General features: G+C 40.3%; 2 protein-coding genes across 2 annotated transcripts in view; both read left to right on the top strand.

Moving 5' to 3' along the window:
- Nucleotides 1–9817: 9817 nt before the first annotated feature.
- Nucleotides 9818–11519, top strand: LOC311054768 (scavenger receptor cysteine-rich type 1 protein M130-like; the record flags this gene model as incomplete). The annotated part of the gene is made up of 5 exons (XM_084070773.1): nt 9818–10114; nt 10316–10621; nt 10709–11011; nt 11117–11400; nt 11487–11519. The coding sequence occupies exons 1-5, from the start codon at nt 9865–9867 to the stop codon at nt 11517–11519; spliced, it is 1176 nt and encodes a 391-aa protein (XP_083926899.1). The 5' UTR covers nt 9818–9864.
- The window catches only part of LOC311056300 (uncharacterized protein), a 32523-nt gene continuing 19186 nt past the window's right edge, over nt 11508–24844 (top strand). The window contains exons 1-26 of the mRNA XM_084072821.1: nt 11508–11761; nt 11927–12229; nt 12301–12594; nt 12699–13004; nt 13088–13381; nt 13886–14191; nt 14269–14565; nt 14667–14972; nt 15062–15358; nt 15460–15765; nt 15855–16151; nt 16855–17160; nt 17250–17549; nt 17719–17790; nt 17882–18181; nt 18307–18642; nt 18816–18913; nt 19047–19177; nt 19537–19596; nt 20051–20173; nt 20277–20489; nt 21667–21789; nt 22348–22557; nt 22844–22963; nt 23112–23321; nt 24591–24713. Of these exons, the coding sequence (XP_083928947.1) occupies nt 11527–11761; nt 11927–12229; nt 12301–12594; nt 12699–13004; nt 13088–13381; nt 13886–14191; nt 14269–14565; nt 14667–14972; nt 15062–15358; nt 15460–15765; nt 15855–16151; nt 16855–17160; nt 17250–17549; nt 17719–17790; nt 17882–18181; nt 18307–18642; nt 18816–18913; nt 19047–19177; nt 19537–19596; nt 20051–20173; nt 20277–20489; nt 21667–21789; nt 22348–22557; nt 22844–22963; nt 23112–23321; nt 24591–24713 (5966 nt within the window). The 5' untranslated portion in view covers nt 11508–11526. The remainder of the gene's footprint in view (nt 11762–11926; nt 12230–12300; nt 12595–12698; nt 13005–13087; nt 13382–13885; nt 14192–14268; nt 14566–14666; nt 14973–15061; nt 15359–15459; nt 15766–15854; nt 16152–16854; nt 17161–17249; nt 17550–17718; nt 17791–17881; nt 18182–18306; nt 18643–18815; nt 18914–19046; nt 19178–19536; nt 19597–20050; nt 20174–20276; nt 20490–21666; nt 21790–22347; nt 22558–22843; nt 22964–23111; nt 23322–24590; nt 24714–24844) is intronic.

Below are 24844 nucleotides of genomic sequence, written 5' to 3'. Positions count from 1 at the left end.
TTGTCAGAGTTTGTCCAATCCGGCCTGTGAGATCATTTTTGGAAGGAGAAAAAAATGTATTAGCCTATATGTATTTTATTTTATTTGCTATAGTTTTGTTGTTTTTAATCTTGCTCTCCGTTTTACTTTCAATTCATCAAGTATTTTCTTATATTTTGGATACTTCATTCACCGTAAAGGAATGTTATACAAAGAGGTCAAGGTCAAGTTTACAAAGTATTCTGATTGCCCAAAGGGGGGCGTTTTAAAAACAAAAAAAAACTAAAAAAACACATATGCTGCTCCACATGAGGAACACATTTGCATAAAGGACATTCTTGAATCTTCACTGTAGAAGGACTAAACTGGAGAAAGAGCACACAGACATCTTTTAGATTGTTTAATCAATATACGCAAAGTTTTGTGCTTTGATTAAAAATAATCTAAAAGAAGATTCTCTGAATTAGTCATTTTAAAGTGAAGTAACCTTTTATATAGATATAGATGCATTTATACATTAAGATAAGCTATTAAAAAAATGGGGGGCTTAAGGTCCTTACACACCGGGGCGACTTTTTCGTGCGAATAATGCGTTTTTTTAAAAAAACCTTATAAAGTCAATGGCTCCGTACATGGAGCGAAAAAGCGAAGCGAAAAAGCGTCTTTTAATTATTCGGAACGAGTCCGAATTTTGCTTATATTCGCCGGTATGTAAGGACCTTTACACTTGGCTTACACTGTGTGAAAGCATTGATGCCTTAATCATGTTCCATTTGACAGCATGTGGCTGCAGTTGCCTAACCACAAAGTCTATTTACAGGAATCAATAAACTTATCTCGCAGCATCATCAGGAGGTGTGAAAATGCTGCACGTACTGTAGGTAGAACATTTTGTACTAGAAACACAGTTCAATAACACTGAGCTGGAAGAGATCCAGTAAACCTTCCACCTTAGGTACGGGTGTCAACATTGGCACAGGGGAGGGTGATCATTGGCACACTGGCATTTTCTTTTAAAATTAAATATTAAAAAAAATCTGTTCAATTAATTACATTAATTCCCCTCACAGCTGTATGCAAATTACACCCTGCACATAATTCTACATTCATCCAAACTCCTAACTCTGACTGGGTAGAGAGTCTGGGAGATCGGGGGGTTATTGCTCTGAGTATAATGATCATTACATCCTGATGTGAAAGAAAATATTTCTAAGGAATAAGAGGAAAAAATGTATAATGCTGGACAATTAATTTGTGCGTGCAGAAATGCTGATTAATGGAAAATAATCTGAAATCGCATCACAAGAAGACGTGTTGACGACAATAACATCTTCCTGTCAAAATTCTCAGACAACCACAGTTACAGAGAAACCACATCCTGATGAAGAGATAATGCTACATGTCGTCGCTGTCGGGCAGAAACCTCTTATATCCATATCAGATGTATCATAAATGAATGCCCTACGTGATCATACTAGAGCGTCACACAAAATCATCAAAAGATATACAAGCTTGAAACGTGGCGCGAAACGACACATTTTGAGCTTATAGATGTGCTACTTTGCTATTTTTGAAATTGAATCCTGAAAACTAATAGGACGTATGCGGTTTCCACCCAACAGAGATAAATTATATATATGTCAGTCGGCAGAAAAGAGTTTAAATATTATTTTCTCTTTTTGACATATGAGGTTTCCACCCCAGACGATTTGATGGTTACGTTTTTTTTAAATAAAAACCACAGACGCACTTAACCATTTTCACTTTAACTTTCAAAATGTTTTCGAAAATAGCAAATACAGCACATTTAGCTCACAGCGAGACGCTTTTCTGTGACGCTGTGTTGTGAGCTTGTAGATCGGCTATTTTAAGTTCTTTTGAGCGACACTCTTGTAGCTCCTTTTTCCTTCTACACCAAACTTCTTTTCTGTGAGCTTGTAGATCTGCTATTTTCGGCTAATGTTCCTCTTAGAATAGGGATGCCATAGGGTTGAAGGGGTTAATGTAAAAAAAGAAAAAAAGAAAAATCCTATCACACAAAGATTTGGTGTCCCCCCTGTAGTAACTCTGCAGGACCCCCTAGGGCCCGGACCCTGTTGAAGAGCCCTGCTCTAAAGGGTAGTAATGTCTCACACTGAATACATTTACATTGTTTTTCTCTTTGGGGTCATGTGATCAAGATATATCAGTCTCATAGGTGCCGTCGCGACTTGCAAAGTAGCATTGTCAGGGATGAAGCGTGCAGCAATTTTTTGGGGGGATGTTTTGGGGGGCCCTTCACAGTTATGTTAGAGTTATGTCTTAGGCAAGATGTTATAATAACTTGGCCCATGTCATTAATGCTACCCCCCTATCTCCTGTGCCTGCTTCATCTCTACCACAAACAGTTGATTAGCTCAATGCACAACAGGTGTGTAGTAATGCTCATGATCTTTCAAGGTTTTATAAGCATAACCAAATAGCTTTAATGAACACCAACTGTACATACTGTAACATGATACTGCTATAAAATTGAATGACTGCAATCAGATGGCAAGCTAGCTTTCTGTGTCCTACCAAAGCATTACTATTTCTTGACATTTTACCTACAGTAGTTTACATTAGAGATTAATTTATGCAGGAGGGAACAGATCTGTAAGGTTACAATGCTTCACATCACCACACATTGTTAGTTTTGTAGATCTGATCTTTTTATGCAGCAGCTCAAGTCTGGCTGTGCATCATGTTGCCGGGTGTTGGGCACCAAACGTAGCAGATCTACAAGCTCACAACATGTCATGATCTGCTACTTTCAATGACACAAGAGTGCACAAATCAGGCTTTAACAGTGGAAGAACACAAAGAAGTTTCATTTGAGCACATTCCAATTCAATGCCGAATAGCTCATTTATACAAATCAATCAAGAAGTCATACAAAATTAGCTACAAATCAATTCAAAATGAACTAGCTGCTCATTGTTGGTCCATTTTAATAGGGTAAGCAGCAGCATAATATAAAAACAAAACAGATCATTCCGGACTCGCGGAGTCCGGAGCACAAAAAGTGATTTATTTTCAGAGGATATAACGAGGACATATGCCGTGATTGACCTGTCCTTGGTGATAATAATAACGCAGAGTAATGACAATCTGGATGTATTTATTTAGTGAGAGTGCTCTGCAGTCGCCAGGAGTTGATCTGTTTCAACACAGTGCACTTGGGCGCAGTAGTCGTAGAGTGGCTGCAGGAGCCAGGAATTTGCCTTTCTCCCATTGCCTGGGAGGACGTTGATTGCTTCCCATCACCTGGAAGGCGTTTGAGGCGCTGAAGCATAGAGTTAAAATTAAGCGAATATGAAGCCATATCAAGGTCATAAGGTTTAATGTTTTCCCGTCAATTCATTAGACGTTTCTCAAGTGTTCAAAATTAAATAAAAATGGTCTGGAAAACAGTAGTATTGCGAGGCAATACTTGCTTGAACAGTAGTGTTGCCATGGCAATACTGGCAACAATAACGCGGGCGTCTGATTTTACTGATTGCATTCCTGTTGGCTAAGACTACCTTGAAAGGTAGTCATAGTTTGCGGGTCCCGGGTAGGCAATCCAGCCAGGCAGAGACATGTGCTCTGAGGAGCACACTTTTCTGTTTAAAGTCTATTTTAGTTTGTATTCTACTTTAGGCTTGTTTGTTAATATGTGTGTGTGTGTGTGTGTGTGTGTGTGTGTGTGTGTGTGTGTGTGTGTGTGTGTGTGTGTGTGTGTGTGTGTGTGTGTGTGTGTGTGTGTGTGTGTGTGTGTGTGTGTGTGTGTGTGTGTGTGTGTGTGAGTGAGTATCGTATACTGTAGTGTGTGTATTGAAATACACCATGGAGAGTCAACTTCATTTGAAGTTTACTCTACATGGTGTTGGATTTTCCATTTAAGATTTACTGGAAGATGTGTTGATGACAGTTTCCTGTCAACATGTCACGTTGGCATTATAGAAAAACCACATCCTGATGAAGAGGTTAAATTAAAGAGAAGAGCTGATGTGTCAACATAGAGAGATTGAAGACGGGACATCTTGTTCAGTGAAGGTCCAGTTCAGACGAGAGTGAATAATCTAGAAACAGATATGACTGTAATAGTGACGCTGTTGATTCTGTTCTGGAGCTCAGGTAGGACTCTTTCTTTATGATACTTGTGGGTTGAAGTCACTTGAATTTAAAATAATGCTGATCATCTTTAAATCACTCAATGTTTTATTCATTATGACCCCTAGAGGACTTTCAGGTCAGCCGGACTGGTCTATTAACTATTCCCAGAGATAAAACAAAACATGATCAGGCATGGTTTAGTCATGAAGCTACACATAGCTCAAACAACCTTCCTGAGTATCTAACACTATGAATTGTATTTAGGTCTCACACTTACAGTATGTTTTCTTTTTATGCACAATGTTGAATATTATGGTGCATGTGTGTGTGTATATATTAGGGCTATGAAAGTTAAATTGATTAATCGCAATTAACTCACCATTATGTTAATCGTGATTATTATCGCAATTAATCGCATATTTATTTGGCCTATTCGTAGTTTAGGATATTCAATCAGTGAGCATGTTCCTTATGTTTTGCTGTTATATGTGTTGCCGATTTCCATGGTCACAGGGGTCATCGCCTTGCTGGCTTGTGGAGGACATTTTTGTCAAAATTTCGTTTTTGCCATGGACACAAAATGAGTGGGCAATAATATTACCAGAAACACATATTCCTCTAGCCCTGAATGACCATAACAGGTCTGTAACTCTGAGTGTTCAAATGGACCCGTAAGGTTGTTTTATTTTGTAGAATCCTGTATGAGGTCCATCATTTAGTGTTAATGTTAAAAAAAGAGATTTTAGAGAACCTTTATAAGCATAAAGGTGGACACTACAGTACTACTCATATTACTAAGTAAATTTAGCAGATCATTATACCCAACTGCTACAGCCTATTCTTATGCTAATGCTGTGCCATTTGATGGTTTCTTTTGGCTTTTTAATTAATTTCCAATAATAAATAAACACAATTTTGCAAGCGTATATCTTTTTCACTCCCATGTTAATACCTCTAAGGTACTTTAGAACAGATACAAAACTGATTATATTATATTTGCGATTTATTGCACGATTAACTATGACAAAGCATGTGATTAATTGCGATAAAACATTTTAAATCGTTTGATAGCATATATATATATATATATATATATATATATATATATATATATATATATATATATATATATATATATATATATATATATAAAATAAAGTATTATGAATGCTAAAAAAATAGGAGATCCACTCAATGTTAAGAGGAACAGCCTTTATTAATACAAGGCAAAAGACAACATGTTTTGACCTAAGCGGTCTTCTTCATCATTTTAACCATTCTTTTTATCTGATGTTTTATCCTGTCTGATCCAGTAGCACCTTTTACTATTTAAACTTTTTTAACTATTACGCGTCTCCGGTGATTACCTGGTTGCCTCGATCTCTCTGCAAAAGTATTACAGTTGACTTAATACATCATAATAAAAAAGCGTTATGTTATGATTATTGTTATATAAATATTAGCATTCATGAGTTTTTATAACTAAATATACAGTGTTCTGTTGTAAGCCGATAATAAAGCATTAAGTATGTTTATAATATATTTTAGACAGACATGGGCTTCATACGAGGTGTTAACCCATTTGACTGACATATACTTCTTATAGTTGTAATACATTATAATAATCTCATGATGTATTATAATGTATCATAGTGTGCTCACTATAAGTGGTTATTGGGTTCTTTAATTAAAGATGAAGGTGTTGGCAGACATCTGTGTTGTTCTTGCATACATTAATACTCTTTTTTTCACCTTACATAAAGAACTCAATCACTACTTATAGTCAGATTTGTATTGTTTTTTTAATGCTTTATAGAGATGACTTCATAGGAAGCCATCTCTTTGCAAGAGTCGTAGTGTATAATAATTCTCATATTTGTAATGCATTTAAATAATTGTATAATGCATTATAATCACTGGTACAATGCATTATATTGTGATTATAAGGGCCAATCCCAACGTGTAACATTGTGAGCTTGTAGATCTGCTATTTTCACTATTTCTGATTCTGAAAATTTCGGGCAATTTACTTCGTAATTTCTACTTTTTAATACTTGAGTATTTATTTGAGTATACACTTTGTCCACCACTGCTTATAATGGAAGCTGTTTATATTTTGGTTTGAGGAACTCGTAACATACTGTCAAATTCAGCTTACACCTGTAACTCGTAAACTATCAATTCTAAATCACTTTAATCTGCAAGGGCACAATACCCACAATACCTGAACTTGTCGTCACCTTTAAAAAATAATGGCCTTTCTGAAAATCTTGAAAAAATGGCATAGGACATTATTTTAGCAAGGTGACGTACAGCAATTGTACATGTTCATTATGAATAGCAACGCCCTGGCTGGGACAAGCTTTTTTATAGACGAATCCACAGACGCGCTGCCTGTAGCTGCGGTGTTGTGTCCGCGGAGCGTTGACACTGCAGCTATGGCTGCGCGCAGGGCAGCGCTCCGTGGATTCTTGTATAGTCTGGTTTTGTGCGTTTACCCTTGTATACTTTGTATTTGATGAGCTGCTGATCTTTCATGTGTGTGAGTCACATATCTATTTTTAATGTTTTTTTCATATTGTCATACTACAGTGTCACACAAAAGTAGCAAAAATAGCTGATCTTTTAAATTGATAGTGAAAATGGTTAAGTCGGTGTGGGTTGTACATGTTGAACCAATGAAAAGTATTAACAAGAGCTTTTGGCTAAATAACAACTCGGATCCATTAGAACACTAGTTATTTTTTCCATTTCCTGAATTGGACATACACGGTTTCCAGCTGACATTGACAATATGCACAAGACATGGCTAAATACACACATACACACACACACACACACACACACACACACACACGCGCGTGCACACTCGCACTTGCACACGCACACGCACACGCATACGCACACGCACACACACACACACACACACACACACACACACACACACACACACACACACACTCACAATGTATCCAAGAAGGAGGTAACAAAATGATTTCCATACTCACAAAAAACATGTAACTGTTATTTGTGTGTGCATGGCTGTAGCCGTGACAACCGCTTACAGTCAGCAGGAAGCACAGGTGGAACTCTGCTATGAACTGGGATAGTGGCCATACATCTACATCTACAGTATGGTGAAAAGACTACTAGTGATTCCCTAGGATCCTTGTACTCTGTTAGAGTGAAGCTCATTTGGTTTGTGATTTTTCTCCTCAGATCTCCAGGCAAAACAAACACACAACACAACAGGTAAACAAAGATGAAAGAAGAACTCATTATTATAGATTCAAGACCAAAATCTTTGAATTAAAGTAATATTACTTTTGTGTTGTGTACTCTCTTGTCTCTGTACAGAGCCTGGTGATGTCAGGTTGGTGGGAGGAACAAGTAACTGTACTGGTATACTGGAGATGAAACACCAGACAGAGTGGAGACCAGTGGATGGGTCTGACTGGAACCTGAAGTCATCAGCTGTAGTGTGTAGACAGCTGAACTGCGGCTCTGCTGTTTCAGCAGAAAGGAGTTCTGGTTCTACTGATCAACCGGTATGGAGGATTACATCTTCCTGTGTTGGGTCTGAGTCTTCACTGAGGGACTGCGGAACAAAGGCCACAGGCAGACTAGGGGTGAACTGTTCAGGTATTGTCTTTCTGTCTGTCTGTCTGTCTGTCTGTCTGTCTGTCTGTCTGTCTGTCTGTCTGACTAACGATGGCTATTTGTCATGCTTTCTGTCTTTCTTTCTGCATGTATATTGTGATACAGTTAAACCACAACTTTTTCAATTTAGTTGGGTAGAATATTTTGCATCTGTGATTCTGCACGCACGCACGCACGCACGCACGCACGCTCGCACGCTCGCTCGCTCGCACGCACGCACGCACGCACGCACGCACGCACGCACGCACGCACGCACGCACGCACGCACGCACGCACGCACGCACGCTAACACACAGCCTGGAGTGAAGCCTGTTCAATTGTCTCCTGTCTCTCTGTCTGTCTGTCTGTCTCCAGAGTCTCTGCGGTTGGTGAATGGGACTAGTTTGTGTTCAGGCAGAGTGGAAGTGAAGTCTAATCAGACGTGGGTCTCAGTGTGTGAAGGTGACTTTGACCAGCAGGATGCACAGGTGGTCTGTAGGGAGCTTGGCTGTGGGGCTCCTTCAGTCCTCCAGGGGGCGCTCTATGGAGAAGTCAAATCTTCAATGTGGACCAAAGAGTTCCAGTGTCAAGGTAATGAGTCTGTTCTCCTGGACTGTAGAACCTCAGCCTCAACTAGAAACACCTGTTCACCTGACAAGACTGTTGGACTCACCTGTTCAGGTAAAAGATAATCTAAACTTTTGGTTTGGATTAATATTCGATTATGAATGTATAGTTGTTGGTTTTTTTTTTTATGTTTTACTGTTCACTCTTTTGTCTCTCTACAGAGCCTGATGATATCAGGTTGGTGGGAGGAACCAGTAACTGTACTGGTGTCCTGGAGATGAAAAATCAGAGAGAGTGGAGACCAGTGGACAGGTCTTACTGGAACCTGAAGTCATCTGCTGTTGTGTGTAGACAGCTGGACTGTGGCTCTGCTGTTTCCGTAGAACCAGAAAGGAGTTCTGGTTCTACAGATCAACCTGTATGGAGGATTACATCTTCCTGTATTGGGTCTGAGTCTTCACTGAGGGAGTGCGGAACAAAGGAGTCTCTCAATTCCACTGACAGTCTGGAGGTGATCTGTTCAGGTAACACAAACAATGACTGTAATTTAGTTTAGTTTTTTTCAGTACATTTTGTGGTAACATAGTTTAAATTTCATATGCAATACAAAAAAACGAATTCAGAAAATAACCATATTTCTGACCAAAAAGGTATAGGCTGAAGCCAAAGCTTATTTTGCCTACCCTTTTACAAAACAAAGAAAATATGAAAAAAAGGGAAAATGGAGAGAAAAAAAGAACGAGCAAAAAACGAACAAAAAAAAGAAGCAATGTACAAAGACAAGACACTTTTTCAATTTCACATCTTTATCAAGGCTGTTTCACAACGTTACTCCTGCAAATGTTATGCACTTAATAAAATACAGTAATATTTAGTCTCTTATTTTGAGAGAGACAGAAAGAAAGAAAGAGAGAGGGAGGGAGAGGTTTCAGAGATAGGCAAGGCAAGGCAGTTTTATTTGTATAGCACATTTCAGCAACAACACAATTCAATGCGCTTTACACAGAACATCAAGCAAAGGAAACACAATCATACAATGAGGTTAGGACAAATAAAACAAAATAAGTAAAAGATAACAGATGTTACAGATGTTAAAAAAGTAACTCAATCAAAGGCAGCGGCAAACAGAAAGGTCATTAGTTCTGACTATGACACAACGTACACACCCAGACAAACTATCAGTCTGAAAACTTTCAATTTCCTTCATTAAACCACACCCACCAAGGGAAAGCCACCATATTAATCTCAATCAAACACAAACATGAAAGTGACATTAAGGGAATTCTTTAACATTAACTTCATTTAAAATTGAGAGCTGTTCCTTGCATATTTGGTGATGTTCCTATTCCAACATCTTTCTCTGGCAGCCCCTCTGACTCTGTCTGTCTTTCTTTCCCTCTCTCTCCCTCCCTCCCCCCCCCCCCTCTCTCTCTCTCTCTCTCTCTCTCTCTCTCTCTCTCTCTCTCTCTCTCTCTCTCTCTCTCTATCTGTTCACTCTGTTGTTTCTGTACAGATCATGTTGAAGTCAGGTTGGTGGGAGGAGCCAATAACTGTATTGGTATAATGGAGATGAAACACCAGAGAGAGTGGAGACCAGTGGGTGGTACATCTGAATGGAACCAGAACTCATCAGCTATAGTGTGTGCACAGCTGGACTGTGGCTCTGCTGTTTCAGCAGCAAGGCATAATGATTCTACAAATGAACCTGTATGGAGGATTACATCTTCCTGCGTTGGGTCTGAGTCTTCACTGAAGGAGTGTGGAACAAAGGAGTCTCTTAAATCCACTGACAGACTGGAGTTGATCTGTTCAGGTAACACTAACAATCACTTAAGAGATGACAGAAATCTGTAGTCTCGTATTGAATCTGTAGTATCTATGTATCTATACATATCCCCCCCCCTCTCTCTCTCTCTCTCTCTCTCTCTCTCTCTCTCTCTCTCTCTCTCTCTCTCTCTCTCTCTCTCTCTCTCTCTCTCTAAATTTCCAACTCCATCTCCATATCTCCCTCCAGAGTCTGTGAGGTTGGTGAATGGGACTAGTGTGTGTTCAGGCAGAGTGGAGGTGAAATCTAATCAGACGTGGGTCTCAGTATGTGAAGGTGACTTTGACCAGCAGGATGCAGATGTGGCCTGTAGGGAGCTTGGTTGTGGTCCACCTACAGTCCACCAGGGGGCGCTCTACGGAGATGCGAACGTGCCAATGTGGACCAAAGCGTTCCAGTGTGAAGGCAACGAGTCTGTTCTCCTGGACTGTGGAGCACCAGGCTCAAGTAGAAACACCTGCTCACCTGATAAAGCTGTTGGGCTTACCTGCTCAAGTAAAATACACATTATACTTTTGTTTCTTCATTTTATAATGAAAGTTATATTACATGTGCAGTGCTCACTCTCTTTTCTCTGTACAGACCCTGGTGATGTCAGGTTGGCGGGAGGAGCCAGTAACTGTACTGGTAGACTGGAGATGAAACACCAGAGAGAGTGGAGAGCAGTGGTGGGTGGAACATCTGAGTGGAACCAGAACTCATCAGCTACAGTTTGTAGACAGCTGGACTGTGGCTCTGCTGTTTCAGCAGAAAGGAATTCTGGTTCTACAGATCAACCTGTATGGAGGATCACATCTTTGTGTGGTGGGACTGAGTCTTCACTGAGGGAGTGTGGAACAATGGAGTCTCTCAATTCCACAGACAGACTGGAGGTGATCTGCTCAGGTAACACTAACATTCACTTAAGAAATGACAGAAATCTGTACAGTATGTTGCATTTATAGATCTATATACTTATTATGTCCAGCCTCCACCCCCTTCTCTCTCCAGAATCTGTGAGGTTGGTGAATGTGACTAGTATGTGTTCAGGCAGAATGGAAGTGAAGTCTAATCAGTCATGGGTCTCAGTGTGTGAAGGTGACTTTGACCAGCAGAACGCAGAGGTGGTCTGTAGGGAGCTTGGCTGTGGGGCTCCTTTGGTCGTCCAGAAGGTGCTCTATGGAGACATGAACCTTACAATGTTGACCAAAGAGTTCCAGTGTGAAGGCAATGAGTCGGTTCTCCTTGACTGTCAAACCTCAACCTCAACTAGAAACCCCTGCTCACTTGACAAGGTTGTCAAGTGTCATTTTATAAAGAAAGTTAGTTTAAAAGTGTACTGTTTACTCTGTTGTTTCTCTACAGATCCTGGTGAAGTCAGGTTGGTGGGAGGAGCCAGCAACTGTACTGGTAGACTTGAGATGAGACACCAGCGAGAGTGGAGACCAGTGGATGGGTCTGACTGGAACCTGAAGTCATTTGCTCTAGTGTGTACACAGCTGGACTGTGGCTCTGCTGTTTCAGTAGAAAGGCATTCTGGTTCTACAGATCAACCTGTATGGATCATTCCATCTTCCTGTGTTTTGTCTGAGTCTTCACTGAGAGAGTGTGCAATAACTGGTACTTCCACTTACAAATTGGATGTGAACTGTTCAGGTAACAAAAATAATGATTGCTCTCTCTTTATATGTCCACCTCTCTCTCTTATTGAATCTGTAATATCTATAGACCTATATCTACTTATTATGCCCCCCCCCCCCCCCCCCCCCCCCTCTCTCTCTCTCTCTCTCTCTCTCTCTCTCTCTCTCTCTCTCTCTCTAGAGTTTGTGAGATTGGTGAATGGGACTAGTTTGTGTTCAGGAAGAGTGGAAGTGAAGTCTAATCAGACGTGGGTCTCAGTGTGTGAAGGTGACTTTGACCAGCAGGATGCACAGGTGGTCTGTAAGGAGCTTGGCTGTGGGGCTCCTTCAGTCCTCCAGGGGTCGCTCTATGGAGAAGTAAAATCTTTAATGTGGACCAAAGAGTTCCAGTGTGAAGGTAATGAGTCTGTTCTCCTGGACTGTAGAACCTCAGCCTCAACTAACACCTATTCACCTGAAAAGACTGTTGGACTCACCTGCTCAGGTAAAAGATAATCTAAACTTTTGAATTATTATTTATTCAGTTTTTTACTGTTTACTTTTGTCTCTCTACAGAGCCTGATGATATCAGGTTGGTGGGAGCAGGAACAAGTAACTGTACTGGCCGACTGGAGATGAAACACAGGGCAGAGTGGATGCCAGTTGTTGGGCCTGACTGGAACCTGAAGTCGTCAGCTGTAGTGTGTAGACAATTAGACTGTGGTTCTGTTGTTTCAACAGAAATAAGATCTGCTTCTACAGATGAAGCTGTGTGGAGGCTTACATCTTCCTGTGTTTGGTCTGAGCCTTTACTGAGGGAGTGTGTAACAACCTCTACTTCCACTGATAGACTGGAGGTCATATGTTCAGGTAACACAAACAATGACTTCAACAAGGAAAGTAATCCTTACAGTATTTTATTTAATTTACTATATCTATCTCTATTTATATGCCCACCCTCTCTCTCTCTTCAGAGTCTGTGAGATTGGTGAATGGGACTAGTTTGTGTTCAGGCAGAGTGGAGGTGAAGTCTAATCAGACGTGGGCCTCAGTGTGTGAAGGTGACTTTGACCAACAGGATGCAGAGGTGGTCTGTAGGGAGCTTGGCTGTGGGGCTCCTTCTGTCCTCCAGGGTGCGCTCTATGAAGAATTGAAGGCTCCAATATGGACCAAAGAGTTCCACTGTCAAGGTAATGAGTCTGCGCTCCTGGACTGTGGAACCTTCAACTCAACTAGAAACACCAGCTCACCTGATAAGGCTGTTGGACTCACCTGTTCAGGTAAAAGACAAACTACACTTTAGGTTTAGATTGTTATTTTATAATGACAGTTATATTTTGACTACTTTCTCTTATCTCTATAGAGCCTGGTGAAGTCAGGTTGGTCGGAGGAACCAGAAACTGTACTGGTCAACTGGAGATTAAATACAACAGTGAGTGGAGACCAATGGTTGTTTGGTCTGACTGGAACCTCAAGTCAGCAGCTGTAGTGTGTGGACAGCTGGACTGCGGCTCTGTTGTTTCAACAGCAAAGAGTTTTGGTTCTACAGATCAACCGGTATGGATGGTGACATCTTCCTGTGTTGGAAATGAGTCTTCACTGAGGGACTGCATAACAACCGATAATTCAACTGAGAGAGCAGAGGTGATCTGTTCAGGTAACTGAGGACTTTAAAAATGACAGTTAACTTATTTACTTCCATTGACGAGTGCACTCGTCAATTGGCCCGAGGCTCACACTGCCATTGACAAATTGACAAGTGTGTGGTGTTTTCAATGGCCACTGTTCACCAACCTATGAGTGATCCTATGACTTCTGGAGAACAGTAGACCCGGAAATAATGTCATCACAACAAACCCATAGATGACGTTTAACTCTGGCAGTCAATGAGTTAAAGTCCCTACGAACTACAAAATAGTCCATCCGATGTCACAAGAAAAAAGTATTTTTTACTGCCAACCAAACTTAGGTTTGGTTGCCAAACTTAAGTTTGGTAATCTCCTGTATATTTGTATCGATCTACTTACAGTATATTGTATGACATCTACTCTCTCTCTCTCTCTCTCTCTCTCTCTCTCTCTCTCTCTCTCTCTCTCTCTCTAACTCGCTTGCTCACTATCTCTCTCTCTCTTGCTTGCTCACACATTCACTCACTTTTCAGAGTCTGTGAGGTTGGTAAAGGGGACTAGTTTGTGTTCAGGCAGAGTGGAGGTGAATTTAAAGCAGTCATGGGTCTCTGTGTGTGAAGATGACTTTGACCAGCGTGATGCAGAGGTGGTCTGTAGGGAGCTTGGCTGCGGGGTTCCTTCAGTCCTCCAGGGGGCGCTGTATGAAGATGTGAATGTGACAATGCGGACTGAAGAGTTCCAGTGCAAAGGCAATGAGTCCGCTCTCCTGGAGTGTGGTGCCTCAGCCTCAAATATAAATACCTGCTCACCTGACAAGGCTAATGGGCTCATCTGTTCAGGTAAAAGACAAAGTACACTTTTGGTTTGGTTTATTATTTTATAGTGAAAGTTATATAGATGTTTTGTCTCTCTACAGAGCCTGATGATATCAGGTTGGTGGGAGGAGCCAGTACCTGTATTGGTATACTGGAGATGAAACACCAGAGAGAGTGGAGACCAGTGGATGGGTCTGACTGGAACCTGAAATCATCAGCTGTAGTGTGTAGACAGCTGGACTGTGGCTCTGCTGTTTCAACAGAAATGACAACTGGCTCTACAGATCAACCTGTATGGAGGACTACATCTTCCTGTGTTGGGTCTGAGTCTTCACTGCGGGAGTGTGTAACAAAGGAGTCTCTTAATTCCACTGACAGACTGAAGGTGAACTGTTCAGGTAACACAATGAATTAAAAAATGACAGTAATCTTCATGGTGTCATTTTTAATCTACTGTATATGTATATATCTACTTATATCCCCCTCTCTCCCTTTTCAGAGTCTGTGAGGTTGGTGAATGGGACTAGTTTATGTTCAGGCACAATTGAGGTGAAGTTGAATCAGTCATGGGTCTCAGTGTGTGAAAGTGACTTTGACCAGCAGGATGCAGAGGTGGTCTGTAGAGAGCTTGGCTGCGGGGCGCCCTCAGTCCTCAAGAGGGCACTGTATGGAGATATGAATGTGTCAATGTGGACCAAAGAGTTCCAGTGTGAGGGCAATGAGTCGGTTCTCCTGGACTGTCAAACCTCAAACTCAACTAGAAACTCCTGCTCACCTGACAAGGTTGTTGGAATCATCTGCTCAGGTAAGAGACAAAAACCTTTGTTTTGGAATATTATTTCATAAAGACAGTTAGTTAAAAACTGTACTGTTCACTATGTTGTCTCTGTACAGAGCCTGATGATATCAGGTTGGTGGGAGGAGCCAGTAACTGTACTGGTGTACTGGAGATGAAACACCAGAGAGAGTGGAGACCAGTGGATGGGTCTGACTGGAACCTGAAGTCATCAGCTGTAGTGTGTAGACAGCTGGACTGTGGCTCTGCTGTTTCATCAGAAATGACTACTGGCTCTACAGATCAACCTGTATGGAGGACTACATCTTCCTGTGTTGGGTCTGAGTCTTCACTGCGGGAGTGTGTAACAAAGGAGTCTCTTAATTCCACTGACAGACTGAAGGTGAACTGTTCAGGTAACACAATGAATTAAAAAATGACAGTAATCTTCATGGTGTCATTTTTAATCTACTGTATATGTATATATCTACTTATATCCCCCTCTCTCCCTTTTCAGAGTCTGTGAGGTTGGTGAATGGGACTAGTTTATGTTCAGGCACAATTGAGGTGAAGTTGAATCAGTCATGGGTCTCAGTGTGTGAAAGTGACTTTGACCAGCAGGATGCAGAGGTGGTCTGTAGAGAGCTTGGCTGCGGGGCGCCCTCAGTCCTCAAGAGGGCACTGTATGGAGATATGAATGTGTCAATGTGGACCAAAGAGTTCCAGTGTGAGGGCAATGAGTCGGTTCTCCTGGACTGTCAAACCTCAAACTCAACTAGAAACTCCTGCTCACCTGACAAGGTTGTTGGAATCATCTGCTCAGGTAAGAGACAAAAACCTTTGTTTTGGAATATTATTTCATAAAGACAGTTAGTTAAAAACTGTACTGTTCACTATGTTGTCTCTGTACAGAGCCTGATGATATCAGGTTGGTGGGAGGAGCCAGTAACTGTACTGGTGTACTGGAGATGAAACACCAGAGAGAGTGGAGACCAGTGGATGGGTCTGACTGGAACCTGAAGTCATCAGCTGTAGTGTGTAGACAGCTGGACTGTGGCTCTGCTGTTTCATCAGAAATGACTACTGGCTCTACAGATCAACCTGTATGGAGGACTACATCTTCCTGTGTTGGGTCTGAGTCTTCACTGAGGGAGTGTGCAACAAAGGAGTCTCTTAATTCCACTAACAGACTGGAGGTGAACTGTTCAGGTAACACAATGAATAAAAAAAAATCACACCCAGTGTGAAGTGGGTGGTGTGGTCACAGTGGTCAAGTGATTCAAGTGATTAAAAAAGTGATGGAAGTGATTCACTTAAAAAAAAAACAATAAAAGTGTTTTTTTAAGTGCATATTCCTATTTATAGGGCTATGCACATGTGTCATGTGTTTCTAGCCAATCACAGTCCTGAATAGAGTCATGGTGGCCAATCACGGTGCAGGGTTAGGGGGGTACAATGGTGGCCAATCACAGCGCAGGGTTGGGGGGGTGCAATGGGTGTCGATGTCCAAACCTCACATATAGGGGCGGCTGCACCGCCCAAAAAATCACACCCAGTGTGAAGTGAGCGGTGTTATTTAGAACAGTGGTCATCACAGTGATGGAAGCTCACTTTATTTTTTTATATATTTTTTTAAGTGCGTGGTGCTATTTATAGGTTATTATTTCATCATGCGTCTTGCTAGCCAATCACAGCAAAGGGTCTGAATAGAGTCAGCCAATCACGGTACAGCGAAAAGGGTGTGAATAGAGTCAGCCAATCACAGTACATCTTCCTGTGTTGGGTCGAATTCCCAACCCCACTTATAGGAGCGGCTACACGGCTCAAAAAATGACAGTAATCTTCATGGTGTCATTTTCAATCTACTGTTTATGTATATATCTACTTATATCCCCCCCCTCTCCCTTTTCAGAGTCTGTGAGGTTGGTGAATGGGACTAGTTTATGTTCAGGCACAATTGAGGTGAAGTCCAATCAGTCATGGGTCTCAGTGTGTGAAAGTGACTTTGACCAGCAGGATGCAGAGGTGGTCTGTAGAGAGCTTGGCTGCGGGGCTCCCTCAGTCTTCGAGGGGGCACTGTATGGAGATATGAATGTGTCAATGTTGACCAAAGAGTTCCAGTGTGAAGGCAATGAGTCGGTTCTCCTGGACTGTCAAACCTCAAACTCAACTAGAAACTCCTGCTCACCTGACAAGGTTGTTGGAATCATCTGCTCAGGTTAGAGACAAAAACCTTTGGTTTGGAATATTATTTTATAAAGACAGTTAGTTAAAAACTGTACTGTTCACTCTGTTGTCTCTGTACAGAGCCTGGTGATGTCAGATTGGTGGGAGGAACCAGTAACTGTACTGGTATACTGGAGATGAAACACCAGACAGAGTGGAGACCAGTGGTTGTTGGGTCTGACTGGAACCTGAAGTCATCAACCATAGTGTGTACACAGCTGGACTGTGGCTCTGCTGTTTTAACAGAAAGGAGATCTGGTTTTACAAATCAAACTGTGTGGAGGATTACATCTTCCTGTGTTGGGTCTCATTCTTCACTGAGGGAGTGTGGAACAAAGGAGTCTCTTAATTCCACTGGCAGACTGGAGGTGAACTGTTCAGGTAAACTAAACAATTACTTAAAAGGTGACAGTTATCCTTACAATCTTGTTTAATCTACTGCATCTACTTCATATAGTATCTGCATCTACTTATGTGTCAACGTCTCACTCCCTCTATTGCCCTCTCTCCCTGTCTTTCTTTCCCTCTATCTGTCTTTCCCTCGCTCTAGCACTGTATGTCTCTGCAGACTCAACTCGAAACACCTGCTCACCTGATAAGATTGTTGGACTCAAGTGCTCAGGTAAAAGACTAATGACACTTTTGATTCAGATTATTATTTCATAATTAATGTTATATACTTACATTTATCTTACTCTCTTGTCTCTGTGCAGAGCCTTATGTTGTCAAGTTAGTGGGAGGAGCCAGTAACTGTACTGGTATACTGGAGATAAAACACCAGAGAGAGTGGAGACCAGTGGTTGTTGGGTCTGACTGGAACCTGAATTCATCAGCTCTAGTGTGTACACAGCTGGACTGTGGCTCTGCTGTTTCAACAGAAAGGACTTCTGGTTCTACAGATCAAACTGTATGGAGGATTACATCTTCCTGTGTTGGGTCTGAGTCTTCACTGAGGGAGTGTGTAACACATGAGTCTCTTAGCTCCACTGACACACTGGAGGTGATATGTTCAGGTAAAACAAACAATGACTTAAACAGTGACAGTCTTGCGGGGGGATTCAGGGAATTTGGCTGAGACTCCAAGGTCTCTGTTTATATTTGGTGTTTCAGCTGGCCAATCACCTTTGTCTTGTTACAGATCTGTTGTTTAAGCCAAACATTGCTGTCTACGCATCCATACAAGATTCATCCATCGTGTCTGAGAACAAGCAGCAGGGGTTCAAGGTGTTAAAGGATTATGAATTCACCATCGCCTGCTCTATCCAGCCACAGTACCCAGGAGGCTCCTTCTACCTCACCTTCACTGGATCCTATACACACAGCCACACCCAGCCAGCTGTCAATCACTCTGCCGACTTCCTATTTCCTGCAGCAGACCACACACACCAAGGGAACTATAGTTGTCTTTATCACATCAATGTTTTTTCTCACAACTTTTCCTCTGAGAGCAAGCTGATCTATCTCACTGTCAGAGGTAACCTGAATGAAATGAAAACAAATATTATTATTAAAAAATATGAAACTCACGACTGTATCACACAGATGAGACAAACATGACAATTGTGAGCTCAGAATTCAGAAAAAAGCTATTTTGATCAAATTGAGAACTGTTCCTTACATAATGTTTGGTTCATATTTTTTTTACAGAAATTCCACCAGATAACGTCGTCAGAGTTCTAATTCTCACAGTGCTGCTAACGCTGCTGTTTATGCCGTTATTCATCCGTCTCTATCGTCTCTGTAAGGTAATGCATACAGTATACAGTATGTCTCTATGCAATGTAAGAGTGGAACGTAAATGAGGGACTTAGATTGTTTTATTAGAGAGTCTGATCTGTTCAAGTAAGTTAAAGTTGGATGCTCTTGTGTTTATTCCAGAATACCAGATGGCAGAAGAAGAATGCAGATGTGGAGACCATTGAGATAGAATATTATTATTACCTTGGTGCTTCTCGTGTTGAAGCCAGGAATCAGAACACAGAAGAGGATCATCTCATGTCCATCACAGTGTTAGAATAAGCTTTTTATTAAGTTATTTAGCTGCATCAACATTCTCCATTAACTTGTTCTGATAAAATATACAAATTGTTTGGGGTTAGAATTAGATTGTTAAATTGTTAAAGTGTGTTTGTGTTCAGCACAGACACTTAAAAAAAGTACTACTATACTACCTATAATCTATTATGATTGGTCTAGCGATTTGTGAGATTAGCTCTGGATAGAGCAGAATAAATAAATGACCAACATTATTGTAAACGTCTACAGATAAACAAACCCAAGTATTGGAGAAAATGAATATAAGGGAGATTTATAAACCAGGAGCAAGTAAACATTATTTTAAAATGTGATCATCCCCTATTTCCTTCAGGGAGAGACCATTGCCTGCTTTAACCAGCTGTGTCTCCAGGAAGAGTCCAAAGTCCAATAGGTACCTACTTTTGCTATAGTAAATATCACTACCTTTAATAGGCACACCTACTGTACATGATAGTAATATAATTAAGTTATTGTCACAACTTTAGATTTTCACTACTACTGTGATTGTATGATTCTATACAAAATAAACAGAGATGACTTAGTGTGTGTACTAATGCTTCATGTGTGGCTCAACGTAATTTATGTAGATTGTTACAGTGATTCTCAAGGTTTTTGTTTCATTTCAAAGAACCCCACTGTGATACTAGATTTAATTTATATCATTTTTATTTTATCTCTAAGATTTACACTATCTCCAATTTACACTCCAGAACTTAAAGACCAGTAAGGATCCATTTAACAATCAACACCATAGCTATGTCCCACTACTACTAACACATAAGCCTACTGTATGTCCCGCTAATAACACATAGGCCCATTAACTTTAACATAAGTTCCTTTGTTAGATGGTACCGTTCCAACATCACAGGCGTGGAAGCAGAGTACCTCTTGTTGACTCATGGAATGGATGGAAGCTTCTTGGTCAGGACCACTAAGAGTGAACCTGGAGTCTTTACTTTATCTGTACGGTGAGTGTTGATAATGTCTCTGTCCACAGCCAGTCATCATTATTCCAAAGCCAGTGCTTGTTGTCCATCTTTCACTTATAATCTGCTTCTTTTCTTTTTACAGCCATAATGGAACAGTCATACACATTAAGATCCAGAACACTGGAGAGTTCTATGATGTTGATGGTGGGGATCAGTTCGCCACACTGTCTGACCTGGTCGAGTATTATATGGAGCATCATGGGCAACTTAAAGAGAAAAATGGAGGTGTCATCGAGCTCAAATATCCACTGCATTGTTCTGATGCCCTGGGACAAAAATGTGAAAACTTTTCAAGGTACCATAAAATAAAACAGCAAATACTTTTTCCTAAAAGGGGGTTTATGTTTATCGGAATGTAAATGCCCAAATAATATTTAGATTTTAGAATAAAACTTCATTCATATAAATGTTTTTTGATTGACTGATTGAATACCATATTAGACATCATGAGGTACAGTTAGACATTTGGGCTAAAATGATAACACAAAAAAAGTCTTGGGGACTTGTTTCTATTGTGGTCCTACATGTTTAGTAAAATGTAATTCTGTGTAAGTGTTTAAATACAAATAATGCTAATTTTTCATATGCAAAATGTGATACGTGCATGCTTAGACTACCAGAAATATTACTACCATTATGTTAATTGTCTGCTAATCTTCTGAGTATGTTTTGCACCCTGTCCGTCCGTCCGTCAGTCCCTCCGTGTGTCTGTCTGTGATCAGCTAATCTCCGGTACCGTTAGCCCGCTGCGAAAATATGCACACACACTCCCTGGATGCCAAAGCCGAACCGCTGCCCCGAATCTTTCAGATTGGCCTATTATAGCGCCACCAGGAGGCCGATTTGTGCAAAACACATTTTTGGATATCACTTCTACAGATTTTGTCCAAACCTCACGCAAATCGGTACACAGTATCTCTATAGTCATGTGATCAACACGGATCTACCCGATTTTCCATATTCTATCCTGATTGGCTAAGATTGGCTTCCAAAGTGTGCAGGATTGGTTCGTTTTGAACAAAATGCCTCAAATCATCAACGCAGCGTGCGATTTCCGTGAAATTTTGTGCGCACATTCCCACTAGGCCGAGCAAGAAATGCCACCCTTTTCACATTGGCCTGTTATAGCGCCACCAGCAGGTCTAATTTAGCAAAACACATTTTTGGAACAAAATGCCTCAAATCATGAATGCAGTGTCCGATTGCCGTGAAAGGCCTAAGAAGAAATTGCACCCTTTTCACATTGGCCTATTATAGCGCAACCAGGAGCCACAATAACCTACCTGACCTGGTGGAGACCTTTTTCTAGTTTTACAGTATATTAGATACCACATATTTTATGTGTCACTCACGGGTACAACTCAAAAGTTGTTGGTATGTTACAAAACAGGCCTTACACTGGAAAGAAAAAAGGTGCAAAAATCTATGAAAATATATGTCCCACTAACTCTAACATGAAGTTCCTCTGTTAGGTGGTACCGTTCCAACATCACAGGTGTGGAAGCAGAGTACCTCTTGTCGACTCAGGAAATGGATGGAAGCTTCTTGGTCAGGCCCAGTAAGAGTAAACCTGGAGTCTTTACTTTAACTGTACGGTGAGTGTTGATAATAATGTCTCTGTCCACATAGCCAGTAATCCTTACAGTGCATGTTGTCTGTCTTTCACATATAATCTACTACTAATAATTATGCCATTTCTCTGTATCTTTTTTGTCTCCGCCAAGAGACTATTGTTTTCGTTCTCGTCCTTCCGTGTGTCCACCAAGCTAACATTGGTCAAGCTTCACGTGACGCTATGTTGAAAGGGTGTGCTTTGATTGGCTAGCGAGACGCATGACGAAATAGAGTAGCCTACTATAAATAGGTGTGTCACTTCAAAACATTGTTTACATGTTTTGAAGTGACATCAGTGCCATCAGCCAAGCTAACATTGGACATGTTAGCTTAGCTGATTGAACATGTTAGCCAAGCTAACATGTTCTAATCCTTAGATGTTCTAATCTAAGAATCAGAACATTTCTAGAAAACTATGGTTAAAGATAGGGTAAGTGATTTCCTTTGGTTAAAATAGCACGGGTCTGCTGGCGGAGACTTGTGCTCCGAGGAGCACATTTTCTAGTTCTCCTTCTTTTTCTTTCTTTCTTTTTTCACAGGCATAATGGAGCAGTCACAAACATTAAGATCCAATATACAAGAAAGTCCTATGATGTTGGTGGGGAGCAGTTCGCCACACTGCCTGTCCTGGTTGAGTATTGTATGGAGCATAATGGGCACCTTGGAGAGAAAAATGGAGATGTAATCGAGCTCAAATATCCACTAAATTGTGCAGACTCCGTGGGACAAAGACGTAAAAACGTTTCAAGGTATATAAAAAAAAAAAAACCAGCAATTACAAATCCTGAAAGGGTATTTATGTTCATTGGAGTGTACGGTAAATGGCCATATAGTTATATCTGAGAATAAAGCTGATAATTCTATTTGATTGTCATTCATATCATTATCAATGTACCGTAGTAAAATGGCATTCAGCGCAACGCTGCTGTGATGCTCAATTGAAACACCATCAGCGTAAACAACAGCGATGTCCCACTAATAACACATAGGCCTAATGTCTGTCCTACTAACTTTAACATAATGATCCTCTGTTAGGTGGTACCGTTCTAACAACCCAGCGGATGTGGAGTACCTCTTGTTGACTCGTGGAGTGGATGGAAGCTTCTTGGTGAGGCCCAGTAAGAGTAAACCAGGGGACTTTATTTTATCCGTACGGTGAGTGTTGATAATGTCTCTGTCCACAGCCAGTAATCATTATTGCAAAGCCAAAGAAGGTTGCATATTTGCTACTAATACAGTATGTCATTTCTCTGAATGATTTTTTTTTCTTCTTCTTGGTATTTTTGTTTTTGCTTTTTTACAGTCATAATGGAGCAGTCACACACATTAAGATCCAGAACACAGGAGAGTTCTATGATGTTGATGGTGGGGATCAGTTCGCCACACTGTCTGACCTGGTCGAGTATTATATGGAGCATCATGGGCAACTTAAAGAGAAAAATGGAGAGCTTATCGAGCTCAAATATCCACTACATTGTGTTGACCTGGGCAGAAGACGTAAAGACTTTTCAAGGTATCAGATAAAAAAACAAAAACATAATGCCCTAAGCTGAAAAAATAAATAAATGCAAAGATCTATGAAAATATCTTTAACTTGATCTTTGAGATTAGTTTTTTCTCTCTCAGTCAACAAAAACTAAGTTATTATTAAGACATACAAACTTTTCAAGGTATCAAAAAAATAAAACGGCAATCATAAATCCTGAAAGGGTATTTATGTTCATTGGAGTGAAAATGCCCATATAGTATTTATATTTGAGAATAAATCTGATTGATATCATATCAATGTACCCTAGTAAAATATAATTCAGTGTTTAAATATTATAATATTAATTTTTCATATTTTATTCTCGTTTTGTTGCAACAAACTTCCTTTACCCTACACTGAAAAAACTATTAAAAAAATCAAAAGAAACTATGGAAATATCTTTAATTTAATCCTTTTAGATCTCAGTGAACGAAACCAAGGATTGTATTCTAATGTAAAATACTTTTGTTAAACTGAACCACAATATTGTGTTAGTCTGAATGACAAATATCACTACAGACAACACACATTGATTAAATATGATTCCTTAAGCTATAACAATAATGACTACATCCACTATTAGTATTAGCAGCAATACTATTTAACTTTAGATATTTTTAAGCAATAAAACTGTATAAAATAGCTGCATTTAAGAGAGAGAAATGACCTTTACAATACACACGGTGGGTCTCAGCTTTTCATAAAGATCCCCACATATGAAGCAGCAATTAATTAACTATAATATAACTAATAAAGCATTATAATCCATAATTCTGTTTAACTAATCTACATAAATCATAAAGTAACTACAACACACTAAAACATTAACTATGGTGTAGTATGTCAAGTTAAAGTTGATTGATTGAACACTTTATTAGACACCATGAGGTACAGTTAGACATTTGGGCTAAAAGGATAACACAAAAAAGTTTGGGGACTTGTTTCTGTTGTGGTCCTATTATATTTAGTAAAATGTAATTCTGTGTAAGTGTTTAAATACAAATGATGCAATTTTTTCATATGCAAAAAGTGATACATGCATATATATGCTTAGACTACAAGAAATATTACTATCCAGAAAAAATACATTATTTTAATTTTAAATTAAATACCACATAGATCTTTTATGTGTCACACACGGGTACAACTCAAAAGTTGTTGGTTACAAAACAGGCCTTACACTGGAAAGAAAAAGGTGCAAAAATCTATGAAAATATATGTCCCACTAACTTTAACATGAAGTTCCTCTGTTAGGTGGTACCGTTCCAACATCACAGGCGTGGAAGCAGAGTACCTCTTGTTGACTCATGGAATGGATGGAAGCTTCTTGGTCAGGACCAGTAAGGTTGAACCTGGAGTCTTTACTTTATCTGTACGGTGAGTGTTAATAATGTCTCTGTCCACAGCCAGTCATCATTTTTTCAAAGCCAGTGCAAGGGGCCCATCTTTCACATAGAATCCGCTTCTAATATGTTATTTCTCTGATTATTTTTTTTTGTCCTCCTTCC

Source organism: Gymnoscopelus microlampas (genome assembly GCF_963454915.1).
Source record: "Gymnoscopelus microlampas genome assembly, chromosome: 11".
NCBI lineage: Eukaryota > Metazoa > Chordata > Actinopteri > Myctophiformes > Myctophidae > Gymnoscopelus > Gymnoscopelus microlampas.
The sequence above is the reverse complement of the archived record's forward strand: the minus strand, read 5'-3'. Positions and strand labels throughout refer to the sequence as shown.